Raw genomic sequence first — 11,315 nt, 5'->3', positions numbered from 1 at the left:
TCAAAAATTAAGGCCCTAGAGTTCAATCACTACAACGTTAATGGAATAGAACTCAATCTTGATGAAAAAGAAAATAAGATCGAGTCATTGGACCTATCAAAGATCTTATGCATGATCCCCATAAGGCCTCTATCATGAAAAAAATGATACTAGAAATTTTGACTGTCAAAATCAAAGAAAAAGAGTACGACCTTTAAGGTGATTATCACAACCAAAGAAAAAAAATTAGAGAAACGAGATAAAATTTTGCCTCTTGAATTTTATTGTGAAGATAAAATTCACGTGATGGTTTTCTATGCAAGAAAGTGACATTTTATTGCACTACTTTCGCCAAACGTCACTTTAAAACTGTTGGTCTAGTATATGAGAGTTGTAAAATTTTGTAATAATTAGATGTTTAGTTATGGTGACCAAAAAAATTTACAATAAGATTTGTTATTATTATTTTTTTGAGAGGAACAAAAAGATTATTTATTATATACATTCATGTTTGAAATCGCGTTATGACATAAGGCATGGACGTTTAGATAATTTTACATAAAATTTGTAAAAATTAGATCGTAGAAGTTATAGATGTGTCCAGTGACTCAACTTATGTATAATGTGAAACTCTATTAGCAAAATCCATTTTAAAATATTACTCCAATTAAATTCTGTAGGGACACAATTTTTAGACCAAGCCCAAAATGTAAGGGATCTTGGTCCAGTGAACGCAGTACAATAAATTTGTAGAGAGTGGGTCAAAGAGCTAGGCTTTAGTGCTTGGATAACAGTTAATATGGTTTTGAATGATGAGCCAACAAGAATTGAACTCGATTTGTGCGAGAAAGTTGGTTCTCGTCACAGTCCGAGGAGCTCTGTTCTAGCATATATTGGATGATAATGGTTACAAGAGTTGTTGAGATTGTTATAGTGCTTTCTCTTCTCCTTCTTTCATCCTTACCCTACACGTGGACCACATGTGGACAGTTGATGGTTGTTCCATCAGCCCCCTCTAAAAGTCTTCTAGGGTGGCTGTAAGGCTGCCATAATACTGTTCAGAGGTTACTTCCTCATTAATGCGATGGTAGTAGTTTTCCCTTAGATATTTTTGAATCCTTATCCCTCTTGTACGTTCATGATGCTCGTTGCTATTATTAGAACTTCCTGGAAGGTCATTCTTGATCATTAGGATCTATACCAGATTTGCGTTTGGCTTCATCCGAGGAGATAGTACTCCTCGGACTCAGACCACCCATGCTTCTCGGCCAAAACCACATGCTCTCGGCCAAATCCCAAAAATCCATGACCCCACAATAGCCCCTTAAAACTCCGGTTTTCTCCTCGCATCCGAGGAGAAAAGTGGGGTTTTGAATTCTTAAGAGTTGATTCTACTTTGATCTTTTGATTTACACTTATGAGAGTGTCGTTTCAAGTGCTCCATATTTATACTGTGAATTGCTCATTTCAGAGCTACCAATCTGAGGATTTTGTTATAATCTTGGGCCTGTCTTGACACTTAGTTAGAAACAAATAGATGTTGTGGAATGATAATTCCCCAAAGTATGTGGTTCGAGGACCGAGACATGATCAAGTTTATAGTTTAAACACCTTGAAGAGAGATGTCATGAAGTGTTAACTTTCTCACATCATCTGGTCCGAGGACCGAGGCATGACTGAGTTATAGTTTAAACACTTTGAAGAGAGATGTCATGAAGTGTTAACTTTCTCACATCATTTGATCCAAGGACCGAGGCATGATTGAGTTATAATTTAAACACTTTGAAGAGAGATGTCATGAAGTGTAAACTTTCTCACATTATCTGGTCCAATGACCGAGGCATGATTGAGTTATAGTTTAAACGCTTTGAACAGAGATGTCATTATGTGTTAATTTCCCCAAAGCAGGAGGTCAGAGGACTCGGCATAGCTAAAGTTCTGTTTAACCACTTCAAAAGATGCCAGCGTGTGTTAATTTTCCCAAAGCAGGAGGTCCGAGGACCCGGCATAGCTAAGGTTCTGTTTAACCACTTCAATAGATGCCAGTGTGTGTTAATTTCCCCAAAGCAGGAGGTCCGAGGACCCGACATAGCTAAGGTTCTGTTTAACCACTTCAAAAGATGTCAGTGTGTGTTAATTTCCCTAAAGTAAAAGGTCCGAGGACTCGGCATAGCTAAGGTTCTGTTTAACCACTTCAAAAAATGCTAGTGTGTGTTAATTTCCCCAAAGCAGGAGGTCCGAGGACCCAGCATAGCTAAGGTTCTGTTTAACCACTCTAAAAGATGCCAGTGTGTGTTAATTTCTCCAAAGCAGGAGGTCCGAGGACCCGGCATAGCTAAGGTTCTGTTTAACCACTCCAAAAGATGCCAGTGTGTGTTAATTTCTCCAAAGCAGGAGGTCCGAGGACCCGGCATAGCTAAGGTTCTGTTTAACCACTTCAATAGATGCCAGTGTGTGTTAATTTCCCCAAAGCAGGAGGTCTGAGGACCCGGCATAGCTAAGGTTCTCTTTAACCACTTCAATAGATGCCAGTGTGTGTTAATTTCCCCATTTCCCCACAGTAGGAGGCCCGAGGACCCGGCATAGCTAAGGTTCTGTTTAACCACTTTAATAGATGCTAGTGTGTGTTAATTTTCCCAAAGCACGAGGTTCGAGGACCCGGCATAGCTAAGGTTCTGTTTAACTACTTCAAAAGATTAGAAGATATCAATATATACCTTCAAGAACTAGCCCCGCCGCAAAGCCCCTTTGAATTGCTCATATGTTGCTGCTACTTCCTCTAATGGAGGTTCAGCAAACTCGGCCACCAAATTCGGGAGGACTTGGCCCCTGACAGAGGTACGAGGCATGTACTTGATGTCAAAAGCCCCCAGAACTGTGCCCCATTCAGCAATCCTCCTCGTATAATCCGTATTTTGTAGTATAGACCTGAGCGGAAGCTAAGTTAGGATAACAACTGTGTGCCTCATGTAGTGACTTGCTCACATAGCAAACTGGCCACCATAATGGCTTTCCCTAGGGACTCTTACTGATGGTGGCGTAATTATATCATATTTAACCGTTGCACTCACTATCACACAAGCTCTCCTCACAGACGGCGCCAATTGTAGGGATACAATTTTCAAACCAAGCCCAAAATGTAAGGGATCTTGGCCCAGTGAACCCAGTACAATAAATTTGTAGAGAGTGGGTCAAAGAGTTAGGTTTTAGTGCTTGGATAACAGTTAATATGGTTTTGAATGATGAGCCAATAAGAATTGAATCCGGTTTGTGCGAGAAAGTTGGTTCTCGTCACAGTCCGAGGAGATTTGTTTTAGCATATATTGGATGACAAATGTTACAGGAGTTGTTGAGATTGCTATAGTGTTTTCTCTTCTCCTTCTTTCATCCTTACCCTACACGTGGACCACATGTGGACAGTTGATGGTTGTCCTATTAGCCCCCTCTAAAAGTCTTCTGGGGTGGCTGTAAGGCTGCCATAATATTTTTCAGAGGTCACTTCCTCATTAATGCGGTGGTAGCAGTTTTCCCTTAGATATTTTTGAATCCTTATATCTCTTGTACATTCATGATACTCGTTGCTATCATTAGAACTTCCTGGAAGGTCATCCTTGATCATTAGGATCTATACCAGATTTGCGTTTGGCTTTATCCGAGGAGATAGTACTTCTCGGACTCGGACCATCCATACTTCTCGGCCAAAACCACATGCTCTCGGCCAAATCCCAAAATCCATGACCCCACAAATTCCATTAGCAAAAGTTTCAAAAAATTTGAAATAAAACGATTTGTTTAATTTAATTATTTTGATCATCTATCATTATTTTGTGTTAGGATCTTATAAAAATTATATTACATCCTACATATCATGATTGCGTCGGTGACTCAACATATGTACTACCTGTCGTAAAATTTTGTGTACTTTTGCCATTTGGCTTATAACATATTAAAATGGTTACTTCTATTCTAGGTGAAAATCAATTAAATTACAAGTGACAAACTAATTATTATGATAGTTTTGATAATAAAACATTGTTTGATAGTCGAGTCCTAAATAAATGATAATGGGTCACTCATTACCGCTACCATTGTGCTTCCCTTTTAACAATAAAATATAATTAGTAAGTAAAATAAGATAAAATATAGGTAGAAAAAATGAAATTGAAAATATATGGAAAGAAGAAAAATTTCCTTTACAGAGGTAGTACCTTAGATCATAAAGCATCCAACACCAACAATGAAAGATGCAGTGGTGAAGAAAGAAATCCAACAACAATAAATGTTGACGAAAAAAATCTAGTACCACAAACAAATGTGTAATTTTTGCCACAAATTTGCACATGGTAAATTGTGAGTAGTGATAAAAAAAAAAAGGTTGGTTTATATAAAAGTAACATACAGTCAATTACAATTTGCTATGAAAGAGAATTGTAACAAAAGTTGTGAATTTATCTGTGGTATTAGAAGAATTTTAATGATAATTGTACCCTATTACCAAATACAATTGTAAATGTGGAATTTCTAGAGATAATACAAGCATAAAAGTTTCTAACAAAATTGGCTAAATTTGGTACCAAAAATAGAAAAATTAGTTGCCACTTGACATGTGACTTTGTCCACTGCAACCTCAATAACTTTTTGCCGCTTCTGAAGGAAGCTAATCCACCAACACATGAATTTAGGCTTCGAAATTTTAGGTAAACATGCCTGTAAACTAACTAGATTTTAGGTCTCTAGGGACCAAATTTATAAGACAAATCGTTTTCATCATATTTAACATGCAGCTCCAACTTGAGTCCAAAATGAAAAACAAAAGGGGTGCCAAGCTTTTCCATAGATAAGATTATTTGGAAATCCAGAAGATTTGTTGAATAGGAGTGAATGCCTCTTTGATAGATAAGACACCTTGTGTCCCTAGTTTTGATGAATGTCCCTATAACCCAAAAAGAAATCAAAATCAACATGACCTGTTTAGAGTTTATTGGTGCTTTGAAGCCATGGTTGTCTCTAGCTTAGCTCTCGTTATCTCTTTTTACTATATTATAGAGTTCACAAATTTTTCTATCAAACAAGTTGGGGTACAAGTGTGTGACCACATGAGATTATGTGAATCCAACAGCTAGCTAGCATGTACGATTGATGATTCCATATCCACACATTTTTTGCTACAGAACTATAGAAGATGCCATCTTGCAATAATCGAAGAACTCCCAACAAAACTGAAGAAGTTAAAAAAAATATGTCAAGACAAAAAAGTCAATTTTAGTTACTTGTGTTGATATGAGACAAAATTTTATCAGGCTGGGATATCATTCTTATCTATAAGGCTTTGATTGGTTTGGTTATGGAAAAGTGGAGAATAGAAGATATATGGTTTTTTAGTTTGTATGTTTGGTTGGGAATGAAAAAGTTGATGGATAGAAAACTCATTTGTTTAGTTGAGAAGGAAAATGAGAGGATAGAAAATGAAATTTGTATAAATAAACTCTCATGACCCTATTACATAAAACAAAAAAAAAATTGTTGTCAATAATCAATATTAATAATAATAAAAACCTAAATATTAAAGTTGTAAAAAGGAAAAAAAAAAAAAAACCAATGTCAAACACAAGTGGGAGGAGATGTGGATATATCAAAGATGAGTAATTTCCCATCAAACTCCTTCTTCTCCCCACATTTCCTCACCTAAATAGAGAGATTCCAAAATAACCCCAAAAGGTGGACCCAAGGAGAAAACTCGTGACTCATAGGCCTCCACCATTTTCTCCTCATCTTTCAATTTCCCACGGTCCATCTTTCAATAATCATTCCAACCAAACAGGCCTAAATGATAGTTATATATTTGAATGAAGAATTTCTTTCTACAAATTTGCATAAATAAATTAAGGGAACCTATATTCAGGTTGTAGCGGTAAATAAATCAAATTATTTATGATCAATGTTTTGAGAAAATCCTTGTCGATATTTGTTTTTTTTAGCTAATGAGTCAAATTCAAGGCTTGACTATTGAAAACTAAGCTCAATCATAATAATTTATTTATGAACAAAATCGTTAATATAAGAACCAATTTAAATATATATAATATTATATGTAATATATGTATAAGAATATAATTATATAGACTTAAAATGAGATAATGTAAATTTCTAAATAAATGTAAAAGATATCAAATTATTATTTATAATTGATTGATAATATAAAATTTTAATTTCATAAAAATTTAATATTAAAAATTGTATATAATTTTTAATAATACAAGGTTAATAAATCTAATTTTTATAAGTTTGTAAATGAAAATATTATATCTAATTAAATAAATAATATAATTTCAAAAAATTTTAAATAATAATTTTAACTATTTTAGTTATCAATTTTTTGCATAAATTCATGTAAAAAGTTTTTAGCCATATTATTCATTGTATTTGGAGAAAAGTTAAGTCGATGAAGTAGATTTTGAACAAGATCAAGCTTGTTTGAAAAGGTAAATGAACTAAACATGAATATGTAATAAAGCTTATTAATGAGTTTAAATTCAAATTGTGTTCAAAATAAATTTAAATGAATAATTTTTAATTTTTAATAATTTGTTCTACTCAACTTGTTTACAATCCTAATGTCAGTATTTGAATCTAAATCATTTATTAAAGAAAGGACCAAGGGTATCACTCCAGTTTTAAGATACTATGTCAATAAGTTTAATTTGTTCTCAAGTCTCTTCGGATTTTACATGAACAACATTATTGAGGAAGCATCACATTTGAGTGTAAGATGGGGTCTAAAAATTTGTTCAACTCTCTTTGTTCATGACAAGGATTGATTGGACGCTTGCGGACTATATGAATCAATAAACCAACAAGAGAAATGCGACTTCATTTTTTTATTATTATAAATTATTTAACGTTTTTATTTATAACATGAGACCCACAAATTTTCATCTTCGTGTCACGCATTTGTCACATACACACCTCAAAATGCATAGATACATACTGTTTATCACGCTTGACCAATGACACCAAAAAACAATACATCATCTTAATCCTCTTAGCCGAATAATAACAAACTAAGCCCAAAATGGTCCAAGACTCCAAAACACCAAACCCATAGTTTATATACACAAACAAATAATGATAATGATATTAATCAATCAAATATAGAAAATATATAAACGTTGTTAAATATGTCCAGTGGATTGACCTGAACTAATTAAACCCTTTTTTACAAAATTGATAGTAAATAAAAAAAAAAAGAAAAAAGTCAAAATATTAAAGACATTAGTTTATGAGTTATTTTTAAAAATATTTTATGATAAAATAATTAATTATTTAGACAAATTTTTATATTTTTTTGTAAAAATAATGTCAAAACTTTTTAAAAGTAGTTTATTAACAAGAATAATTATTAGGTACTTTTGTAACACATAAAATGATTTGTTCTCCTCTCATATTCACGATTAATCCCACCATAAATAGAGAAGGAGAATTACCGTTTCTAAATTCTAAAATATTTTAAAAAATTTTTATTAACCATTACTTTAATAATATCAATTAACATATCCAAAAAAAAAAAATGTTAAAAATAAAAAACGCAAAACCACGTATGGAAAGCAGACACAAAACATAGGTTTCATAACGCCACAACTTTACACCCACACATCCACATGATGCCACCCCATCTCTATCTTTCTTTCTCTCTCCCACACACACATACATATATTTTTATATATATACACCAACACACACACAACCTTTCATTCATTCATTCATATTTTTCTCTCTCTCTCTGTCTCTCTATTTCCACTTGTACGGTCTCTAAAGATTCCACCTTTAACAAAGAAGAAGAAGAGAAGAGATAAAAAAAAAAAAAGTCATAGCAAAGTGAAAGGTTTTCTCTCTCAGAGATGGAGATGAAGTCAGACACGTGTGGAAACGGAGAGATCATGTTGTTTGGGGTGAGAGTTGTGGTGGACTCGATGAGGAAGAGCGTGAGTATGAACAATCTCTCTCAGTATGAACAGCCTCAGCATCAGCCTCAACCTCTTCATCAAGATGGAGAGGCTTCCAATAATAGTAGCAATAAGATTCAATCCAAAGATGATGTTGCTGCTGGTTACGCCTCCGCTGACGACGCCGTCCCTAGCTCACGCGCCACCCGTGAACGTGAACGTAAACGAGGTCCGATTCTGATAGATCACCGATCATTATATTTTGAGATTTATTTTTATTTATTTTTTTCATAAATCCAAATCCATAACCCTTTTGACTATATATTCTATACCAAATTCTTCTATAATGGGTATTTTTTTTTTGCTGAATTTTTAACTACTCCTAGTTGATCCATAAAGCTATGAATTCGCATGTACAAATTTGCTTGTCTTTTTTTACTGTTCCTATGTGAAAAAAAAAAGACTGTTCAGAAAAATAAAGTTTTTGATTTGATTACCGTTAAGAGTGAGTTGATTGAAGTATAGAGAGAGTAAAAAAAGAAAGAAAAGAAAGTAACATTAGTAGAAGCAGTAAAAAAAAAAAAAAGTTGTCTTTATTAGTCTGTTGAGACTAAGATTTGGTTATTGTCTTATTGATGATGTTGTTGTTTTTGTTGTTGAATCTATGGTAGTTATAAGATCTTGGGACTTAAGGTTTGGTTGTTTTTGTTACGATGTTTTTAGGTGTGCCATGGACAGAGGACGAGCACAAGCTATTCCTGCTGGGATTGCAGAAAGTAGGGAAAGGAGATTGGAGAGGAATATCTAGAAACTTTGTGAAGACTCGCACGCCAACCCAGGTTGCAAGTCATGCTCAGAAATACTTTCTCCGCCGTACCAACATCAATCGCCGCCGCCGCCGATCTAGCCTCTTTGACATCACCACTGATACGGTAACCCATTAGATACTATGCTTGCTTTCTTGTTTGGTTGATGAGAAAAGAAAAGAAAAGAAAAGAAAAAAGAGTTGTGGACAGCAACAAAAGAATCTTGAAATTTTCAATCATGAATTTTCGATGAGCTGTGATCTAATTATGTTTGACTGTTGACTTAATTTTTGGGGAATATTTTTAAATTATTTTTTATGTTGGATTTAGTTTTGTTAGTTCTTAGGCAATTACCTATGACAAGGAAAAACGGTCTTCTTACTTTGTCGGCAATGAGATAATATGTAATTTCATAGAAATGAAGGTTATTAATTTTTAATGGTGTTGCTCATTTCCATGTTATTTCTTCGGTTTTGCTAGCATAGTACGTTTTGGTTGTTGAGAAAATTTAGAAAGACTAAACCCAGGGTAAAAAAAATAGTAGTAGTAGTAGTACTAATGGAGAATCCCATGTTTTGGTTTCTTTTAAGGATTTGTGAAAGTTGACCCGTTTATAGTTGAGTGATTTTCTTTGTGATTTCCTACGTTTTCTCAATGACCAAATGGTAAAAACCTTTTCTTGACCATGGACCAATTTTCCTGTGTTAGGTCACAGCAATTCCAATGGAAGATGAACCAGGGCATAATAATCAAGATAATGTGTCGAATTCGCATTCATTGCCACCTCCGCCGCCTGAAACGTGCAACTTTAGTGGTTATCCTATGATGCATGCATTTCCGATGTCTGTTGGGCCGGCTGTGGTTCCAGTTCCCATTGAGAACCCAATGGAAAATCTAAGCTTAGTACAGGGGAATCTGGATATCAATGCATCATCAAAGCTTGTCCGTCCAATTCCTATCCATACAGCTACTCATGCCGCAACCATAACGGACCTTAACTTGAATTGGAAGTCGAACATTGATCCGTCACCATTGACTCTCAAGCTGTCATTGACATCTGATCAGAGGGAGTCGCCATCGAGGCCTCCTTCTGCTTTCCAAGCAATGTCAAACTTCAACAATGGGGATAGTATCATCACTGTTGCTTGAGAAAAATATTAAATATGGGGGAATGGTTGATAATTAGTGCAGGTTTATTAGATCAATTTATCTCTCTAGAAGGAAGAAAAAAAGAGAATGGGTTAGAGATGACAAGGTAATTAGATGACTGAATTTGTCCTTGTTTGGTTTGTACAGACCCAGAAACTGTCATGTCATTTTCTTTGTTGTTGGTTTATGCTATTATCTTAGATTCGTGTTTCATTGGCTGTTTTTGATTGTAGCTAATATAACTGAAAATAACAAGGACACTGTTCATTACTTATAAATGGTGGGTCTAGCCTAACTCTAACGTTAGTGGTTTTCATGGCTTTTAGAGGAGAAAAAATCAAGTTGGATTATTGATAGAAGCGCATTTTCTTCCCTTTTTAGTGATGGACACATTGATTTTGTGTGGGTGGATTGATTTTGGTACCCAATAATGGAGCAGGGTAGTTGTGGTAGTGTGATTAATGCTGTGCTGTGGGGCATACATTTGTAAGGTTCAATTGAATGGGGGAAATAGTTTTTAAAACGTGTGGTGGGTTTTGCATTAATGGTTTTATTGATCGTTACATTTTGGTAGAAAATGGTTGCTTTCATGGAACTTTTTAGAAGTGAGAAACCCCTTATTTAAGGGGTTTGTTTGTTTAAAACTGACGTTGACATTAAGAATTATGGTGCTCTGTGAAAAGAAAAATATAAAAAAGTAGAAAACAGAAGCTTTTTCTCATTGGCCAGGGGAGGGTGTGTTAAATATGGTTAGGAAAGTGAAAATAGAAATGGAAAATTTGCAGACTGACTTGCTGATTTTTTGGACTTTCGAGATCTATATTTTTCATTTTCTGTACTATAGGATACAGGGAATGTTCTATTGGCATGGATATGGTGACGGAATTCTGAAATTTCTTGCCCCATGGCTAACTTTTTTTTTTTTTTTTGATTAAGGGTCTGTTTGGATAAAACTTATTGCTGAAAATTGAAAACTGAAAACATTGTAGCAAAATAATTTTTTAATGTGTAAAAAGTACTGTTTATGCCAAAAACACTGTTCATTAGCCTAAAATCACTGTTCATGACCAATGAACAATGACAGATGCGTTTGAAAAAAAAAAGAAAAAAGAAGGGGCCAGACGTGAACGTGGACGCACAAACGCGCTATCCAGACGTACTCTAAGTGCAATAATTCTCATTTGGCCCCAAATTAAAGTCTTAGCTGAATTTATGGCATTGATTCTTATCTTTATTTGGATTAAGTTTATTGACTTTTAAAAAAAGGAAAGTTGGATTGGAAGTGAAATCTCAGTAAAAGAGAACAGTTGCAGTTAATTGTGAAACATAGACATTATTGTATAGGAAGCTCTGTACCTGGGTGGACCATTGGGTTGAATCTGGGACAAGTAAGTTGAGATGGGCTAAAGCTTGAGTTTGAGTTATGGGTCAAACATTG

General features: G+C 34.6%; 1 protein-coding gene across 1 annotated transcript; it reads left to right on the top strand.

The window, feature by feature from the left end:
• Positions 1 to 7,717: 7,717 nt before the first annotated feature.
• LOC142631128 (transcription factor MYB1R1-like) lies at positions 7,718 to 10,090 on the top strand. Its single transcript, XM_075805209.1, has 3 exons — positions 7,718 to 8,151; positions 8,646 to 8,854; positions 9,437 to 10,090. The coding sequence occupies exons 1-3, from the start codon at positions 7,878 to 7,880 to the stop codon at positions 9,875 to 9,877; spliced, it is 924 nt and encodes a 307-aa protein (XP_075661324.1). The 5' UTR covers positions 7,718 to 7,877; the 3' UTR covers positions 9,878 to 10,090.
• Positions 10,091 to 11,315: the final 1,225 nt, after the last annotated feature.

This window comes from Castanea sativa, chromosome 4, assembly GCF_040712315.1.
Source record: "Castanea sativa cultivar Marrone di Chiusa Pesio chromosome 4, ASM4071231v1".
NCBI lineage: Eukaryota > Viridiplantae > Streptophyta > Magnoliopsida > Fagales > Fagaceae > Castanea > Castanea sativa.
This window is presented reverse-complemented; position numbering and strand designations above follow the sequence as displayed.

Bases quoted from the DNA above. Each gene is read 5' to 3' on its own strand.
- LOC142631128 (XM_075805209.1), top strand. From the start codon at position 7,878: ATGGAGATGAAGTCAGACACGTGTGGAAACGGAGAGATCATGTTGTTT. The intron at 8,152-8,645 runs GTCCGATTCTGA...CGATGTTTTTAG, and splicing joins TGAACGTGAACGTAAACGAG to GTGTGCCATGGACAGAGGAC. The intron at 8,855-9,436 runs GTAACCCATTAG...TTCCTGTGTTAG, and splicing joins TTGACATCACCACTGATACG to GTCACAGCAATTCCAATGGA.